Source organism: Diadema setosum, chromosome 14 (genome assembly GCF_964275005.1).
Source record: "Diadema setosum chromosome 14, eeDiaSeto1, whole genome shotgun sequence".
Classification (NCBI taxonomy): domain Eukaryota; kingdom Metazoa; phylum Echinodermata; class Echinoidea; order Diadematoida; family Diadematidae; genus Diadema; species Diadema setosum.
Window position 1 is genome coordinate 33,330,238 of NC_092698.1, and position 21,569 is coordinate 33,351,806.

At 37.6% G+C, this 21,569-nt stretch overlaps 1 protein-coding gene across 1 annotated transcript in view; it reads right to left on the minus strand.

Annotated features, from left to right (window-relative positions):
- LOC140238369 (zinc finger E-box-binding homeobox 1-like) overlaps nucleotides 1-866 on the minus strand; it is a 41,992-nt gene extending 41,126 nt beyond the window's left edge. The window contains exon 1 of the mRNA XM_072318303.1: nucleotides 556-866. Coding sequence (XP_072174404.1) covers nucleotides 556-631 — 76 coding nt within the window. The 5' untranslated portion in view covers nucleotides 632-866. The remainder of the gene's footprint in view (nucleotides 1-555) is intronic.
- Between the last annotated feature and the right edge of the window lie 20,703 nt (nucleotides 867-21,569).

Below are 21,569 nucleotides of genomic sequence, written 5' to 3' on the forward strand. Positions count from 1 at the left end.
GGAGCCGCTTCGGTAACGGTTCGACGCCAGGTGGAGAGGGCCTGGGCGAGCACAAAGGACCGGTGAAATGCTGGTAGGTAGAACGGCTGACGATGCGACGATGTCTATGCCATTTACCAATATAACGTATGCTAACGATTTTTTTTTTTCGTTCTTGGTCAGAACGTCTCCTTGCTTAACCACATGATAATTCAACATATACAAAGCTTAACAGACACCACAGCGTTTGAAACAATAGGACTAGGACTACTCAGTAACTAGGAAAACCCGGAAACATTTTATTCTTATTTTATTGTGTTTGCAATATCTTTCTTATGTACTGGATTAGTGGATAGAGACCATGGTCGCCTGCCTCTCCATGGCCTGGTCGCTTGGCTTGGCTTTCTCGTTTAGCTTTTTGCATTAAAAATAATGTGAAAGACATGGAAAATAAATCATATCAAGTTAATGCAAATAAATTGTGAAATCATGTTATCCGTAGGCATGCATGCAGAAACAACTCAAATAAAATAAATATAATCAAATTATGTGAATACAGTCTTGAATAGTACTCACTGTTTTTTCTTTGAGGGTTTGCTTGTTTCCTCCGCTTACACCTGATAATAGCGGAGTCTGCCATAGTAGCTCCCATGCGTGAGTTATGTTCCAAAATACAAGCCAGGATGCAATTTGTGAGAGAGAAATTCCTACCGAGGTAAGAGAAAGTGAAGAAGAGTCGGTCGGGTGTCGTGTCGCTCGCGCACGGTTGGTCGCTACGAGTGTAAATCACATGTATGTAGTAGCCTAGCCAGTTAGTGGTGGACAGAGCGGGTGAGAGACGAGTGTATACCAGGCAAGTTAAGGGAGGCTGGCGGCCCCTGTCACCGTACCCGAGGCCTGCTGATAGCACACTGAAGTCTCTCGTCAGCACACTGAAGTCTCTCTGGCGCCTAGCCGACGATCCCGGGTGCGCAAACGCCAGTCAGTCGCTCAACTTCCATCCATTACGTCACGTCAAGGGGATTCACGCACCAGCGGGGCCATATCGCCAAATCAACGCATGTACATTTACGTCGGCCCCTGTGTGTATTGCCATGTGTATTTGTGTGGATGAGAGTGTGTGTGTGTTTTACTGTGTAAGGGCCCAGTGTGTTCGCTCCACGCATATCGCTAACGGTCTCTCTCCCTCTCTTTCCCTCTCTCGCCGTCTTTCTCACACACACTCGGGCAAACTTTGTATTGACTCTAGCATTGAGTGTGTGTCAGAAAAGATTTGTGGTCAAACCGTGGCACGTGGGCCTTTGTTTACGTCGCGCGACTAGCACTTCCCACCGCTTACACATTACACACACTATGCACACACACTCACTGGAGTCACCGCGCATTACGTGCCTTGGGAAAAGGCGGTAAGGGATCGCCTTGAAATATAAGGTGCTTCCCACTTATACTAGTCTAAGACATAACTTTGCGTTCTCTGAAGTAAATCGCGTGTTGTCGTTTACGAACAAAACAATATCTTAATATAAAATTTAGCAATGGAGTAAAAGTAACGTAAGGCTGTGTCATCACTTAAAAAGTTAACAATCTTATTTTTTTTTCATGATGACACAGTTTGCAAGACTATACATTGATCGTTAAAAAAAAAAATCGGTTTCTGATTAATTTGACCGACACGTAACTGAATGGCAGACAATAACTTACAGTGATGGACGGAGAAGGCGTGAAAAGCGGCTTCACTTTATTTGGAAAATTAGGATATCTCGAGTTACAATGTCTTCATTTTCGCGACAAATATCCCCTCTCCCCTCTATTTTGTTTGTAATTATGAAAAAAAAAAAAAAAAAACTCGTCTGGTAAAATGCGTCAAGAGTAAAACAATAATCACAACTTGGATCTTGATGTGGCCTTCTTTTTGCATGCAATAATTGCACCTTTCACAAAATTTGGCATCTACATATTTTTCTTCTATTCGTACGAATGTTTACACACGAAGGACACTCTATTTCTACGAAAAGATTAAATGTTTTCGAAATCACAATAACATAATAATCACAGACTTCAATTTCTTTTAGACATGTGGAACAGGCATGAGAACTATAGCTGTTTAGCAATTTCAGCTTCGTCATCTGTCATTTTCATAGCAGTGTAAATAATTTTGAAATGTATGGTATAAACATATATCTATATCTGTTTTGTTTTTAATTGTGGTTGGTAAACAGAAATTCGTGGTGAAGGAGTTTCGTACATCATACATGATAAAGCAAAGTAATACCAAGAAGATTTATAAACAATGCACCTTTTAGAATAAGACTGTGTTGTTTGCCAAACAATACAGAGGTTTTGAATGTCTAAACATCTACGTGCACAGCTAAATATTTATCTTTTTTTTTCCGTCAAGCTAATGTCATATTCACCAATGAATCTCATTTGTACAACCCGAATCGAGATTTTGACCAGTTACCATTATAACTATTGTATATACCATGTATGTACATTGTATATTGGGGTTGGGTTTTTTTTTTTTTTTTTGTATATCAGTTATTGACAAGTACAAGAACTTGTGCTATTACTTTTGATGTAATATTGATATATACGAGAAGTATGAAATAAATTGAAATTGAAATTGAAATTGAATTTCGAATTCTGCAGTATTTGCGAGATGTATTTTCCACCAAATCCTCTACAAAACACCTTACTGACCCATTGATCTATATTGATACATAGACAAGTGAATAGTTTTCATCTCAAAACCCGAAGTGATTATTTTTCGAAATTTCACAAGAGCCCACAGCAGACGCCACAATATTGTCTAGGGATTACAGTTAGTCATGTGGGCTGATATCTATATACAGTGACGTCTCTGAAAGTTTTGATGAAGATGTGGAGAGAACACGCGCTCTACGTATTGTGAGTTTCCACCCACGCTGCAGTGTCCCTCCTCGCGAGATGGATTAGTCTGACGTGGGGTTGTGAGTTCGTTCATTTTGCTTGTTATATTCTACATTCTACAATTTACAGTCAAATTCTACCTGAATATTGTTCTTTTCCTCCTCTTCGTTTTGCAATGATGGTATTTAAGTTGAAACCAGCAGATTTAGATGGATAGTCTTCAGCAGCGTATCTTGGTGCCGAGCTCGTCCTTTGTATATAAACCTCTCCTTGGTCTTTTTATCATAATTTTTACCAAGTACAACCAAAGTGTGATGTTATAGCTATTCATCGCCATGGAAACTGGTTCTAAACGATCTCACCTGGCCTGAATATCTGTGAACACTATTGTTGCTATACAATGCTCGCACCTGGTTCCATCTCAAGCTGCAACAAAAGACTGTGACATCATCATTTCGGCACTCAATAAAAGCAGTCTTCTTCGTGTGTTTGGACAAGGTGTTCACCGCCAGGAGTAAGCAGCGGTAGAAGAAATGGCCGCATGATCATGGGATGTGAGACTAGTGACCAACTGAAGTATCAATCTGTAGTTTATATCTTTTTGACATCTTTTGTCCTGAATACATACCTTATTATTTTGTAACGCGTCTATATGTAAAACTTTTGCTCGACCATGAGATCTGGCCACATCAACGCGTCTCCTTTATTGTATTTTAACTCTTCCACTTCCACATTATATAGTGACTTTTTTTTTGCAACATTAGTCCTTTTTGGAGGTAGTGAAACTGCGAGTGTTAAGGGGGATGTACACATAACTTACATTCATATTGGTGCTGATAGAGGCATGATCTTAAACAGCAAAATTGAATACCTGTTAGCTGAGTGTCCACACACTATAGCGTTGTTGTTGACATTCACCGCATATGTAAAGTAATTATGAAAATAAAAGAATTAAAACTTCTTCCCCACCCCACCCCCAACTTTCGCATCACTTCTCTTGGCTTGCATGGACAATGGGTATTATCCTAGAGCAGCTAAACTTTAACGAGATATAACGAGCAAGCATATACAGTAAATAAATACTCATAGAATACGTCTGTAGCTATATTTCATTTCATTTCACTCATCAAGTTTCCACAAACTACATACATTCACAGGTCAAACAATAAAGTAACCAGAAGCCCATGTATACGGAATAAACCTTGAATACTAACTAAAGTTACAGGATACGTAATCTATACCACTAACAGTGTGTCACTTTTTTATTTGGAATAAAATGATGTGTGGGTGAACCATGTAGAAAGCTTCTCGCTGTGGTGTGTTTTTAGATTGAATGCAACAATAGTGATAATTTTTACTGATGGTCAAGTTATTATACATGTAATAGGAAAGCTTCAAAATCAACAAAAAAAAAAGTCAATTTTACGATCGCCATCAGAATTCGCCAACTGGTTGGAGCACTCGATAAATACTGAGCTCGGAACGCGTTATGAATCTGCACTATTAACGTGAAACCATCATCGAAAGTCTATTTTACATTTTTCGCAATCAAACTGATTTCTATATAGTTTATGTTAATATACAAAAATCACAGAGAAACATAAAAGATATCAATATAGTGTTGTATCATAGGTGTCGAAAAAATACGCGGAAGAATCAAAACTGTACCGTCATGACGAACACGCTGTTTACATATACATTCAAAACATTCATATGATTGATATAATCCGTCATTATATACGAGTAGGTCAAGATATGAGATACTGGTTCAACGGGAAATGAGGGTGAATTAGCCAAAAGCGCACAGGATTACATCGTTCGTTTTTACAACACTCTCCTCTCGAGAACAGAAATTAATCAAATAAAATAATGAACAGACATAATCAGCAGTGGTTGGATGGTACATGATAACATCGTAAGTATCTCTGAAACAACGCCTTATAAGATCTTTTTCCTTCCACGACTTGCGCAACCGGCTCGTTTTTCGCATCCTGCGTCGTCCCTACTTAATGTTCCGTTGTAAATTGAGTGTATACAGAAAATACATTTTCCAAGCGTGTTCATAAAAACTAGAGTCGCACTATCTTTCAGCATTATGTAATGAAAATGAACATGATAGATAGTATACCGTATTCGGTGTACTTTAATTTCAGTTTATGCTTTAAAAAAAAAAAAAAACTTTACAAGACACGAGTAATTATTTTAATTTATGATGATTATATCAGCAACACTGTATACATTAATTTCAAGGCTAATCGACTTCTGTGTCTCCTGTTTCATTGGCGTAAAATCTAACGTTTACCTGTTTGTGTCCTGACCCATCAAATGACATTGTTAATACAAACACAAAATTTTGACTGATAACATAATTAACATCATCAACATGGCATGATTACACTGTAAACATGTATGGTAAGAATTCAGCCAAGCTGCAGAAAACTGAGTATAGGAAGTTAGCTCGTTCTTTTCAGACGCACTTAAAAATCTTCCTCTCAAATTTCGCCAAGTGGAAACTAAAATCTATCTATCAAAGGGTAAGAAAAAACATAAAATCTCAAAGCTTTCTTAACGCCACCCACGTTCATTTTGCCCCAAACACGGAAGAAAAGTATTAGAGCTGTGTTACCATGGCCACCACGGTAACGCCCATCTTACGGCGCAGAGCAACTGGCGCCCATGTATTAAAACTTAATAATCTCGCCTCCCACTCATCTCAACGGCGCGATGATAAGCATGCACAGACGATGCTCATTGACAAAATGTTATCACGGTCAAATTGCCTTAAAATGTGCTCATTTAAACAGACCTGCATGTCCTGACCGTTGCTTCAATCAGGATGAGCTGATTCTCTAACTATACTATGAAAATCTTAGTTTTAGTTATGAATCAATATGTCTTGAAATTACACTAAAGGCCTCACGTATTTTTCTTATCGTGTAACTATTTGCAGTATAAGTAGTTCTTGACTAAACACTTACATAGTTGAAGGATTTTGACGTGGATTTTTTTCCCTATGTATTAGATTTATCTAATTGCTAATACCCATCAGTTGGGGCAAATGTCTTGATTACACGTGGGTATAGTAAAAAGTGAAAATTGAATGGTTCTTCTGCACGCTTCGAAGACCTTTCTCCGGATGTTCGACGTCTTCTATAGATTCTTGGCTGGTCTTTTCAGTTTTTTTGGTCACTAATTACCCGTCTTTCAGTAACTCTACCTAACCCCGTCGAGCATATTACGTCGTATCTCTCTCGCACATGGTCGGCTGGCAGGCCAACGAGTGGTAAAACCCTTTCGCCGAGTTCTACTGGCCAATGACATCTCGTCTACGAGCTCAGAATGTCTGGAGTCGTAACGAGCAGAGACGTGACTTCCACCATTCTCCATCGAAGCACGTCGGGGCGCGTGAAACCATCCATTACGGCGGCGCGTCTCCCGTTCTCTCTCCGGGTTCAAACCCGGCTCGTCTGCCATCGGCCTCTCCGCTCCTCCGCGACGCCAAGACTAAAATCTTGCTCCGAGCGCTAATCAGAAAATCATAACTCATAAATGGACACAGAAACTAGTGGAATACGTCTGTATCCATTTGGAGAGGAACTGTTATTTTTCTGTTTCCCCTTGACGAAAGGGAGCGGATTTAGTCGGCGCAGGCGACACGCTTCTGGTGCCCGCGTGCAGACGACTTTCTGTGTAATGAATCGAAATTAGTTTTTTTTTTCTTCTCATCCACTGTTAAACGAATTTTTATATATGAACGATAAAACCACTTCGGAAAAATAGTTAGTTTGTTTCTTAAAGGCAGTCGTCTTTGTTTGAATAGTCCTTCCATTTTATATATCAAATGGGCAGTCACGATGAAAGACATAATAAATATGCTTTATAACAGAGATCAAAATAACACTTAGTTTGTAATATTGTACTTAAAGAGTTTGAATGTAAAAACAGATATATCCATTATCAATTCAAGATATTTGACATTAAAGTTGCTGAAAAAACCCCACACAAAATGATTTCAATAGCTGTTGTAATTTTAACGATATCTTTTTAAAAATATCCTTGTTGGATATCGATTGATTTATATTTCCTATTTGACGATAATGACAATCATTTTAAATTAAAGATCTTTATATATATATATATATATATATATATATATATATATATATATATATATATATATATATATAACCTTTGTATGTGGTTGTTCAGCACTCCAGATTGTTATTTATATTTGTTTCAGACTAGGACGATTATGACATGACATTGTAGCCATGAAGATAGACAAACGTTAGAAATATTCATCCACAAATATAATGTTTCATGATAACAACACAGATCGGTAATGTGTTTTGCATCAGCGCTCTGCGTGGAACTACCAATCGTGGTAACCCCCTAACCCCCCCCCCCCACACACACACACACACACATACACACAATACAAAACCGTTATTTTTTTTCTCTAATGAAGGTTCTGTCTGTCCATCGGATTGACAACATTCTGGTCATATTCACGTGTTACTCTTTATCTATACTCAGCTATAATATGCACAGCAAAGGGTCAAAGAAATTACGGCCATTAAGAAGAAAACGAGTTTCATTTTCGACACGTCACGACAAACATCCCACAACACTCTTTCTTCCTCTTCCTCCCCCTTCTACTAATCTTCCTTGAGAGAATATTCCTTTAGCTAACAATTTTCGATTTTTCCACTCGATATATCTTCAAGAGCAAAAGTGTGATTCAAGTCTTATGAATGTATCATTTTGGAAATTCCAGAAAGCGCCTCTTCAAATATCAAATTGTATATAGGCGGGTTTTTTTTTCCCTCTATCTATCTATTTCAAATTGTGTTTATTCAGAGTTAGCCTCGTTAGCCTCGTCTGTATGTTATGCAAGCGATGATTGAAGCCCTGACAGGTACATTACATAACAGGCATGACAAGCTAACATTGACAATAAACTATTATTATTAACATTCCTCAACATTCAGAATCGCTGAGATTTTTAACCGTAAATGAAATAAACACTCAGTAGTGTACGGTTCATGAAATTTTATAAATTGGTTGCTTCCAAATCAGAAAGGGGGACAGGAAGGAGAGAGAGAGGCGGGGGGGGGGGGGATGGGAAAGAGAGGGGGAGAGCACCATAATAAGCTGCTTGAAGAAGTGAGAAGTATTCTTACCGCGCCATCAGTTTAATCATGAAATGGTAAGGGATAAACAATAACGACAATAAACATGATAAACCTTCGTCAAAATATAGAGTTAAAGGTAAAGGTAGGTATACAGCACGAATTCATCCATTGTGATAGCATCAGTGGAACGTTGGTGGGGTTGCAGTGACGGATCCAGAGGGGGCCGCAACCGGCGCACGCCCCCCCCCCCCTTTATTTTTTGTTAAAAACAAAAGAAATAAAAAGAAAAATAATGAAATGAAACCTGGAAGTAGCACTAGAAATATTAGTTGCGCACCCCTTTACAAAATTCCTGGATTCGTCCCTGGGTTGGGACATGATAATGTTGAAACAAAAATGACTGCGAAATACGGCTGGCAAAGTATAGAAGAGTCAAGGCGGAAAATCCATGCACATCATGTATCTGAAGAGGAATAGGTATTAGGTTGATGATGATAACTGAAGCACAATATAGTAAAGCCACACAAACTTATGAACATATTAATTTGCCCCTTAATCTTTTCTGTCATAACCACATTCAAATTCTTTAAGTTATGTACATAGTTTTATCTGCTTTGTTGACCCTAATTCTAATTACTACAATTTACTTATTTGAAAGTCTTGTGAACCTCTAAAATTGGAAACAAACTTAAACACCTTTCTAGCTAGCCAAGCAACTGGTGAAAAGACTTCAAGATACATTGTCTCATTTCGTGGTCTTTTTCTCACGTTTATAATACACTGATGGTAATGTCGTTAGGTTACCATTCATAGGTCGAACCAATCACTGGCCTTCGAAATATTGTGGTAATCTCGTCTTCACGCTAGCGCACTCCTCTTCCTTCTGTATGTCCACTGAAATACGTGTGCAATATTTGACGACACACTGCTGCAAAACGTGCAACGCTAAAATGAATAAATAAATAAGTAAATGACTGAATAAATTATATATATGTATATATAATATATATATATATACAAGTGTATGTAAATAAATGAATGAAAAAAATCACTCATTATTGTTGCTACTTATACTGAAACTTCTGTCAACTCTCTGAGACTTATACTTGCATATACCTGAGTTTTAGTGCCCTGATTCAATTCTATTGTTTATCTAGGTTTATCTACAATGTTTCCATATACTTGTTGATTATATTCATCCATTTGGAGATTGCAAACATACTATGAAAAAGTCTGATGCATTATACAGGCTATACCGCGTTTTCTCTTTAGCAGAATAATCTGTCAACAAACTGAGATTCAACGCCACAGGCTAATCATGATGACCCCCGAATTCGTTGATGAAGCAATATCGTGACCCTTTGTGACAAAAATTAGATACTGATGTTTGTTTCTGCTGCTTGTCGTGATCTACAGCTACACGTGTATTGGTATAAACTATACACACATGAAAGAAACCGAGTGAAAAACGCATGCAAAAAAGAGGGGAGGGGGAATTATCATGATAAACTTGCACATCCCATCAATCGCCTGACGCATTTTCAAAAAGGTAATAAAAGTGACAGCTCTTTTGAGAATGATTCTGTTTTTACGTCAAATGAAGTACATGTAATCAATCAATTTTCCAAACGATATTCAAATCATTCGATTAGTGCTAGATGATTGCGACGAAAATCATATTCATGTTTAAGCCTTTACCTTTTACCTCTTATAGAGATTTGAGTCAATAGTGAGTCAACGTGGATATATTTCCAACTGAAAACCTCTCCTTTTGTCCCAAATACGTATACGCTCTCTTTTTTTTTACAGCCTTGAAAGGCTAAAATTCACAAATTGGTTGCTATATAGGTTTAATCGATCGAGTAAGCGAGCTCGGGGCTATTTTTGCCACACCGACAATACGTTGCACGTGTTTTCAGCTACACACACACACATGGGTTGTCGTCGTGTATGAATTTTTCAATATTAATACTTTTGCAGTAATATCGATCGTTTTTTTTTATCAACATGTCAATCACATGCATGCAGAACTTGCATGAATATAGGCAGTTGCTTGTGTTATTATGACATGTGTGTGTATGACTGTTTGCGCGTGTGTGGGTATTCTTATGTGGTTTTGCATTTTTGTTCGGACCCGCCGCACACAAAAGGCGACTGTAATTACGACTGCCGCGTTGGTCAAAACTGCTGTCTCCCGCCAAATATCCCTTTGGTTCGGAATGACGACAGAAAAAGAAGAAGAAGAAGAAAAGAACCAGTAGTCATATCCATTGCTATCTCTTCGTGCTCGGCCCTCTGTTATTTCGGGTCAAGTTCTAAAATAAGCCGGATAATGTATCCAATCACAGTATGAATCATAAGGCGACATGCCGGCGACATAGTCGGCTGCGACTCCGGCTAGCTTTCCGCTCTTGTCTACCCTGATTCTATCTGAATCACTTCTTTTTTTTTATGTTGTAAAGACAAGATAATTCCCCCGTATTGACATACATTCTGCATCGGATGTCGAAGACTTTGTATCGTGGATTTCTGTTGTCATGTCGTCGTTATCACGAACACACATCAACCCAAACTCAACTGCAATGACGTACCAACTCAGGCCTGTTGTTACTTAAACCTCTGTAGTCAATTTGGAGATGCAACCTGTGTGAATTAAATTGAGAAATGATGATCATTAGACTTGTGTCATACTACTATACATTCTAGATAATATTACCATGTTTCTTATAATGGCGATCGTCAACGTTTCTGCATCTCCTTGAATCTAACTGACCTAACGTGCAATATTCAAGATAAATGTGTAAAAGGCTTTGATAAATAGTACCGAAAAAAAAATCAAACAACCCGAATGATAGAGTTTTATCGAAATCGGACATGAAATGAGAAAGTCATTGAATGTTTAAGTTTCACATGAAGACTTCTATCGCAAAGTGGTTTAAGCGCCATTTTTGCCATTTTTAAACATTTTAAAGTAAGTCCATCCTCAAAAGGAGCAAAACAAAACATTTCATTGATACCTCACTTGTTACGTGGAATATTCTAGAAGTTGTAATAAAAGATATCCCATATTTATCTTCTTTGGTATTTGGTTTTGGTGTGTGTGTGTTGGTGTGTTTGCAGCTATAATTGCAAATTTCTCAAATTAACAAGCACTTAGTTAACTTGTTTTCACCAAACTGTGTGTACAGTATAGCAACCACGTCATTCTGGAAATTAGATGAGGTGATAATATTATTAATTACGGCGTCACAAATCTGTCCTTCGCCTGTACATATATCTTCACAAAATGTCCCTTTTTTGACATGAAATAAAGGAAACAAATTTGAATCCTCCACACCAAATATCTGTTGTGCCGTGAAAAAAAACACAATAACAACAACAACAACTAAACTTGCAATTGTGACGTTTATAATATGGGGAAAGGCTTGTACGTAGCGTAAATAACATGATTTTTTTCATTTCGTTTTTCTGCATAGATTAATGGGAGAGTTACAATGAAATCATCACCTAAGCTAATTTGTATGATCTAATGATGATAATATACATATTGGACTTTGTTGGGGCTTTGGTTATTGTCATCGATGTCCGATATTTTGTTGTCAGTATAACATACGTTTCTCTGTAGCCAACATTTTGCTGTGCCATATCAAAAATTGCCTTGAGGGGGATACTTCTTACAAGTCTGCTTTTAAGCTTCCCCTCCATTGTCAGCATCATTGAATATCTTTGCTTTACAACCTATATTGTATTGTGATTATACTGTATTTTGACAAATCTATAAATTATTATGTTTATTGTTTTTATTAGCATGATATGTTGTTTGCATTCATATTTTTTGGGTTGAAAATGAAAATGAAATTAATGGAATGAAATGAAATGAAATAAAATGAAATTTGAATGTGTTTTTGCGAAAAAAAAAACAACCCTTTTTCACCATTTGGGGAAAACATGTAAAAGTTGTTGGAATTCCGCAACTTTCTTACTTTATGTTCGATTTTGATGAAAATTCTTCCATTCTCCTGTATCGTCCGATTTGACTCTTTGCGTTAAATTCCATATACGGTGTTTACGGCATGATATTGATTTGTATTGGCAAATTAAATCAAGATATCTACAATACATTTGCATCAGCTGAAGTTAACTTATACAACTTGAGCAAATGCAAATGATAGTCCTCTGCATATTTGTCTGTGGTAAGATCATGTTCAAAGATAACTTCTAAGTTCCTTTTTATTTCGCCATACGTGATGGCGCGCGCGCGCACATACACACACATAATATAATTGCATATAATATTATATATATATATATATATATATATATATATATATATATATATATAGAGAGAGAGAGAGAGAGAGAGAGAGAGAGAGAGAGAGATATTTTACATTAGCTTCATGTTCAACGTTAATTCATTGTGCATGTGAAATTAATAAATTTATTGCGAAAAAGGTAATACTTGGATTTTACAATCACCGCTTTGAAACTATATTTCACATGATAACATCCTCAGTGATTCTCGGATGACCAAAATTTTTGAGGAAATACGTCATCGCCGTTATACAAATAGGTGATGAACGTAAAATTAACTAGAGGCAGAGGCGAGAATCTTAGTTTGACTTTATGCGATCATTTCATTAGCATTTCTTTATATTCAATTTGCGATTTGATAAATGTTTGCCTGTATAAATGGTTCTTCATTTTTACAGAATCTGCATTTTGAATTAAACTTGGGGGGGGGGGGAGGATTATATTTCGCTGATATTATGTTCTTCAAATTGAAATTAATGTGACCAAGAGAAAGTGACATGATTTCAAAAGATTAAGATTACAACGCGTCATGAAACACATACTTGTCTTGATCAATTAGTTTTGCTTTAAAATATTGGTATGGGTATTTTTCGTCTTTGCAAAAATGGTGAGACTTCAAAATGGGTGACTTTTCCATGCTCTCGATAACCGTATAAGTCGATATATACCCATCACAATGCGCAGTAATTTGATATCCCCAAACACCATTGATGCCAAGCAGTTTTCGTTTCAGGTAACGATGTCTTTTATATAGAATGAACACTTAAACACCGCATGCACGCAATTTCCTCGTTAGTTTAATCTTTCCTCATTTCCATTCCATCCACGTGACCTGCAGGGTGACTATCATACACAGCTTTGAGACCTTGTTTCTTCTTTTTGTTTTTGTTTTTTCTCTCTTTGTTTTAGCTTGCGAGAGAGTTTCAAAACTTTTGTTTTGCTCTTATAGGAGCTTGGTCAAACCATGGAGCTAGTAGCTCCATGATCAAACAGTCTTTATTCTGATAAGTTCCCCAACGAAAACAAGGTCACTCTGCCAGAATCCACGAGCCTGTATGCTGCCAAATAGTTTGACTGGAGCTGAATACGGAGTTTCACTGTATTGTGCTAACCGAGCACAGTTGCTATACGAAAGTGACTGGATATTCTCACCGAATTTACAGTTAGGGGAAATCGTCAACACAGGCATTCTACGAGGAAACATAATTCCGATATGATTCATTTTGAGCCATTTAATTGGAATTTGATTGGAACCATAGTTCTAGAGGCGCATGCACGATCAGATTTCTTAAAATTCCAGTAAAGAAGTCACATAGCACTTATAGACATTATGCGGTGTACCTTTCCTGACCATCTATAACAGTATAAAATCACACCAGTATTGAATTACTAAGGAGAAGAAATTCAAAATAGGAATGTGGCACATTATACTTTTGATGTAAAGGGGATTGCAGAAATAGGCATTTTGGTGATGAATAAAGTGGAGGATGGAGATGGGGGGGGGGGGGCACTAAAAAGCGAAGCTTACATTGTGTCATGAGTCCAACCAGGTACAGTTTACATTTGAGAAAAAAAATGCGTGTTATAACCAAACCAATAGTTCATATTGCTTATCAATTTGGCAACAGCTACTCTTGATTTTCGAGGAGAATGAGTAAATTTGCGAATTCTACCAGAACTTAACCCTGATGACGATTTCAGTGAGTATTGAGAAATACATGTAATGGGCATTTGTGTGTGTGTGTGTGTGTGTGTGTGTGTGTGTGTGTGTGTGTGTGTGTGTGTGTCAAGTGTCCGCTCGCGCGCACGACCTCCCCCCCCCCAAAAAAAAATCAAAAACAAAAACAAAAACAAAAACCTAAACAAACAAACAAAAAACAACGTAGAACGTCTAGTTTTCCGTAATCTGTTTCTGTAAATCCAGAATATCAGGAATGAAGTGACGCAGCCTAGCTATTTTCTTTTTTTTTCTAGATAAGGGACATAGTCTTGATAATAATATGTATTCCACATTGCCGTTTTTGTTTGTTGTTTTAACCTTGACACAACAAGTGTATCTTTTCGATAAACTCTTATACCGCTGCGAGCTCACAAAGTTTGGTTGAAGAGTGCTGATTGTGTACAAGAGGAAGTTGCAGCAGCCTCGGATGCCTATAATGCGCGTCTAATGTATTCCATGCGATCTATTTCTCTACGTTTTGACAGTAAAAGCCGCAAAATGAGTCTTCATCACAATAATTTACGAAATTGCGGTGGCAATGCTTTTCACATAACTGGAGAGGTGCATGCAACAACACTAGCAGTTTATGTGTTTGTTTGTTTGTTTGTTTGTTTGTTTTTTGTTCACTGTTACTCTGCGAACGGCATTAATGTTGTGATGTTATACGTACAGCGACGCATAAAAACGGTAAAAACAGTAAAATTACTGTAGAATAAAATCTCATCAATGGATATCCTATATACTGCTGGTATTTTCTTGGTCTTTCTGATTATTGTAAATTGTAGGATGTATTATGTTACATGCAGTGAACACTGCCCCCTGTGTCCTTCGTTCGCTATAATAGCTTTTTGATTTTTTTTTTTGGCGATATTAATCAGAATAGATCATTTCCCTTGTGTTCTATGATGTATGAAGTAGATTTTCAATGCATTTCTTCCGAGAAGAAACTACACTGCTCGGTCAGGGCTTGCCCATGTAAGTCTGTGGTTTCCATTTACAGAATTACGAGTCAAACCAAACTCGGTTTCTCCTTTATGATTCATGATAATTATAAAAGAAATCGCGGTAATTGTTGTAAGGGAAAAGTGAAATATCAGTGAGGTGTGCTTAATTAGACTGTTTTGTGACGTTCCGATGACGCAGTTCTCTATGGTAAGCGTAGACTCTTCGACGCAGTTTCTCGATAACAAAGGTAAGGGGAATGCCAGTGAAGTCTTGAGCTTGCATTTTATGATTGTGAGGTCTCTTCCTGTGTGTACGTGTGTGCTCACGCGCATACATCAGGGAGGTGAGACAATTCCTCTCACCTCCCTGGTCGTACAGAGATACGAGTGTACAGGTATCTGTGTGTGTCTCTCTGTGTGTGTATGTAAGTGCACGTCATCACTCACTTCTATGCGTATATTATATATCTCGTCTTTTCCCTTTTCCATCACATTCGGAGAAAGCTTCTTGAAGTTATGCGTAAGCAGCTGAATTAAACTGTGTATTATGCGTATACCCTTTACCAATAATGCTTATGTTTTGTAATGTGTCATGTGGCAAGATGTGTAATAATGACATCCTTTCAATTCAACAGGCCTATTTCTATATAAGGTTTATTTGGCTCTCCATCATGTAATTGCCATTTCGTCGAATAATTACCATTAGCAATCACGCATAATATATTAAAGGGACTGTACAGTACTGGTTGAGGTAGGAATTCATGTTTTGAACATTCCTAAGTGAGATAATGAAAAGCCTCTTATGAAATATGAAAGAGCATGTAATTATAAGAAGGATTCGACGTTTATTTGATAAAAATTGGTTTTCAAATGGCTGAGATATCCAAAAAAGTGCTAATAATAAAAGGCGACATGCCCCAACTTTATTAGTATCTCTTTGTTTCACCTTGTTTTTGGATATCTCAACCATTTCAAAACCGATTTTCATCGAATAAACTTTTGATACCCCTTAGAACCGCATGCTCTTTGACATCTCATAGAGTAGTTTCTGAATATCTCTAAAAACGTTAAAAGCTAAATCTTCACCTCGACCAGAACTGTACACACCCTTTAAAAGCCGTTTGATTTTTTTAAAACAATATGAAAGAAATATATCGTTTCTTATGACAATAATTACTCCAGATGTCTTTTGTAGTTGGGTGGGAAAGATTCCAATTTGGAATGCATCTCTTATTTTGCGCAGTCACCATGACATGGTAAAAATCTACTTTATTCACATAGCAAATAATGAAGATTTTGTAAAGAAAAACACACACGCGGATTTAGATATCTAATTTTGCTTCTGAGGTGCCCACGATATAGAAAAATTTAGTGAACATTTCAATTGGTATAGAATTTCATTTGGTAACACTTTAGAAATGAAAACAACAAGACAATAAAAATCAAACGACTGAAGATATTTGATTTCATTATGATGTAAATGACCAAACAAAAGAAAACAAAAACAAACACACACACACACTCACACACACGCACACACACACACACACTTAACTTACCACCCTTAAAGGTCTTGTTTACCTTTGGGGCGCAGTGATTTAAAAAAATGTTTAAGATATCACATTACTTGATGCATATGCGTATAGGTCTGTTATACCACAAAACTAACATTTTCGCAATAAAGCCTGAAATATAAGGAGATATCAGTATTTTTCTCAATAAAATGTAGCTGTATACGGTTTAGTCTGGAAACATTTTTATTATAACTATAGTTCACATTTTGTATATTTAACAATACTTAACATCGATTTTACTTATTCAAATTTTTACAGTGGTTGTTTCTATCCCCAACTCATATTTTATAACTATTTTAAAGCACTAAAGCTGAGTTTTTGTTTCATCTGCAAGTGGTAAACTATATGCCTTTCAATATGAACTTGCAAATGCAACGAGATTGACATGATTAGCATCACATTTTGGGAAGTACGAACATGTAAAGTAAGCAAATCCATGAATGTATTCATGAACATATTTAGGGATCTTTTTTTTTTTTTCAGCGGTTATAGTTTCAGCTCAATGGCTGCCTATAATGCCGTTACAACATTACGGTAATATCCAGTGACCCGATTCTATATGAACACAGTTTGTCCTGACCGGTTCAATGCAACTTTACCTAATATTGTATGTCGTTTTCTACCATGCCAATAAAATGTGAAATGAATGTGGTCTTAATGTCAGCAGGTGACTCTCTTATGGCTTAGATTTTGAATGACATTCTTTTTTTTTTTTCTTTCTTGTTAATGAGCCCGAGACGAGCGCCACAAGTGTTTTCCATGTATTCCTCATTGGAGTTTTCTGGCTGTATCTTTCATTGTACTGTGTGTGGACATTCCTATTCGTTTATTCAGATTTTGACCTTGTCGTTCGTATCACACCGTTTCATAACAAGCCCCTCTGTAAAAGGATCATTTCCCCTTGCGATGCTTTCCAACACATAAGGATTTCATACACACGCACACACCAAGGACACCGCGAAAGTCATCGAAATCACGGCAAAGTGCAAGATAAATATGATATTTGCCGCGGAGTTTTGATTGGTAAAACGACCGCGAGAGCTGGCCAAACACCTCCCCCTACCCTGGAAGCACTCGAAGGCTTAAGATACCTCATCCGCTCTGCAAAGGCGCCAAGCTTAGTTTACCGACCAATAGTCGCTGCAGTTAGTTCGCTCTCACCCTCCCTCCCTCTCTCTTTCCACTGCCAAAGCTTTCCTCCCATAACAATAATCTTCCCTGCTTTTTTACCATCTCTCGACCTCACTTCCGATGCGACTGTCTCATAAACTCTTCAAAAAGGGTGAACAAAATACTCACGGTCGGCATCAAGTTGGTGTTGCCGTTTCCTTCCCCCTTCTACACATTAATAACCTTGTAGGTTTGGACTTCACAGATGACAATTACGTATAACTGTCACACCGTCTTTATAGCCAAGCTCACTTCTGCAACACTGTTTCTTGTATGTTTTACTCAACATTCCTTTCATTCACGGGAATGTATATTTTTGGTCTAAAACATGCGTTTTACAATGTGTTTGTCATGATTCTTTTTACATGCATATTATTTGTACGTCAAAACTATCTATCGAGCTCCATATCCCTCTCCACAGAGACACAGACACGCGCGCGCGCGCACACACACACACAAACACACACACACATACGTGTATGTACTTGTATGTACATGCATGTTTGTTTATGACACATGTGTTTAAATACTTACGTATTTGTGATTATTATTCTAATTCGTTACAGGTGTACAACACTATGCGACATATTGCAAAGTGTCCGATTAAAAGTTGTCGCTCGCCAGGACAAGAAGTTTACTAGGACTCATATACCTTTCACCTTTGTTCTTTAAATAATAATGAGATCAAATTTCAGTCATAAAGTCTGTGTGCATTTGCGTCCGAGCACTAGAAGTTATTTTTCCCCTCTTGTTTGGGTAATATCCGATGACGGGTTAACATGAAAGTCTAAACCTGACTACAGATCTTGATGAAAAGACACAGATATGCCGGAGATCACTTACGTATAAAAGGGAAAATATATATTACATCAAGTCATCTACATAACACAGATAGCTTAAGACCTGATGACATTATAATTATTACATGTTATTTTTCATACTGGGCAACGAGTTTCTTAGAAATTGTTATCTGTAGAATACAATGGGCACATTATGTATTTAGCGTATTTGTCTATGTATATTTGTGTATATATATATATATATATATATATATATATATATATATGCATACACACATAATACAGTATATACATAATACATATACATATATACATATATATTATGAAGACAGAAATACATAAACCACAAGATCATACATGCATTTTAACGCTATTTAGTCAATATTCATTGATCAATCTAATCAATCGTTTTAATTTATTCGTTCATCTATACTCACACAAACAATATGTTGAACGGATATACAAATACGCATGCATAATACAAATGTGCATGCCATGGAATACTTTCAGTCATGCGTGTGTGTGTGTGTGTGCGTGTGCATGTACAATATGTAGTTTTGAATGTGCGAATCCCTCGTGGCAGCTCTTTGTCTATCACTCCACGCCACTCGAACTCATCGAATAATCTCCCGCCCTCACGGGTCACCGTGGCGAAGACCGTACGGTCCTGGGGCTTCGAGCGCGTCTGTAGCTCGGCTGTCTCGATGGAAAGGAGACGGGGTTCTTTCGAAACCTGCAATGCTAAATCCCTCACGACCTCTGGATGCAGGAGATAGAAAAATGCTTGGTACCGCATTCTTTGCCTGTTTGGTGAAACAATAGCCGCGGACTCTATCCGACACTCTCTGGCGACAAACTGGCGCCAAAGTCGAGCGATAAATAAAAGAACGATCGCATAGCAGACCGCAATGTGCACGCAATGCCAAAGCGACTCCATCTGCTTCGTTCTTTCCCTCACCCTTTCTCTCTCTCTCTTTCTCCGTTTCTATCTCCATCTTTCTTGCCATGTTCCAATGCCAATGTAGGTAATGATGCGTTTCGCTTGCACTTGAATCTTAAAAATCCTTTGAGCGAACGATTTTCACATTGGATTTAAGGTTGGTTTCGATGTGGAAGCTTTTAAGTATGAGCAGCAGGAAAACGCAAACTGAGACTGAGAGTTCTTTCTTCGTTTCATTTCATCATTAAAGTTAAAGAGCTACCCTAACAACGAGAACATACGATTGTCATGAAACACACTTTTACTGTTTGAAGACCGTTTTGTACAATGCTACTCAGTTGCATGCACACCAACCCAATGTCTGAAAAGAAAATGGTACAGACAGACACACGCATATACGCACATACACAACCATGTACATAAATAGTTACACGCACAGACAGATAAGATTTAAACTCATGCGCACCATGATGATAAAGCGTGACTACACTGTGGACCAAGCATTAGTGATGAACTATTGTTATCATTATAATCACTGTACATCACATTATCATCGACAACTATTACCATTGGTGATATTGCGCATTCGTACGGCATTCGTTATGTGTGTGTGCGTGTTCGTTTTTAGTTTTTTTTTTAAACATAGGTAACACTCTCGAGTCATTCAAGCGCCGTCATTTAAATCGTTTGTCTTTTTTTTCGCTCTGTCCTGATTTACAATGAATAATGCTTTATGAAGTGACCTATCAAGACGAGGCCCATTTTGGAGCATTTCTTGCCGACAAGTTGTTGAAAGAAGAGTAACCGTTTCCGGGCGAACTCTCGGACAAGATAGCAAAAGATAAGTGTTTACCATCGTTGGTTTCGAGTGGTAGAGAGCTCGGATTCCTGCATATTCGCCTTTCACAAATATCAAGCGGGTCTGATTACGGGGTGCTAATAAAAATGCTACCGCAGTTCTGATAATGAACAGTATGTAATACTGCAGTTATGATCTACATATTTATTCTGTCAAAGCGTTTTAATTAAGAGACATTTAAAATGTTACCCCTGAAATGAAATTGTCAGGAATAGTATTTAATGAAATAAGATGGTGCTCTGCCATTTGCTGATGGATTTAGATGGATAATGAAAATGTTAACAGAAAAAAAAAACTATATAGGAAATTCTTCTCAGTGCCGTTGTCAGCATTAGCCCCAGCTTTGTGAGGCGCAATTATCCTTGAACTGATATAGTCTATGGGCTAGAAGAAAGCAACGTGGATAAAACACCATTCCGGATTGGTTTCGAACCAAGGACTTCTTGTTACCGATTTCAGAGGCATAACTCTAACCACCGTGACCTCATATTCAGAAAACGTTAACCCCCCCCCCCCAACAACAAAATGATGACACCCAACAACAATGAAAACAAACATGATTTTCTTCAAGAATCTCAATCCGAGAAGATCTGAAACACAATGCGAATCATCGATTGGCTATGAGTTAAGTCATAAATAATAATATCACCAAATTCCCAATTCACATTTCAGGTTTCGAACAACGAAAAAGAACAATATATTTCAATCTGCTATATATTGTTAGAAATTCATTTTCGCATTGGCCTCCAGTTCAAATTGTGTATAGTTGTAATAAAGCTATATAGTAATAGTAAATATAGTAAATAAACTATGTTCATGGAAGTTTCTTAGTTTGTTTGTTTTTATGTTTGCTGCAATGAGTTGGCTCAGTCGGTAGCGCCTCTGCCTCACGATCACGCGGCCCGGGTTCGAACCCGAGTCTGGAATGAGCAATGTTGTGTGTAAAGTATAACATACCGTCCCCTCTATAGCAAGAGGCAAAACACTCTGTCCCTCGGATAGGACATAAAATGGAGGTCCCGTGTATGAGGGAGTCACAGCTCATGCACGTAAAAGATCCCGCTTCATTCATTCATCGCAAAGAGCAGGGTGTTTAACCCGGTGAAGTGGTCCCACCTCACATCCAACTGGACCCCATGGAAGACCAGCTTAACGTAGCTGAATATGGGCTATCCAGCCATCTTGTCAGATGGAAAATGAACAAACAAATATAACTTTGAGACTGACAGACTCGACTGAAAAAGAAAG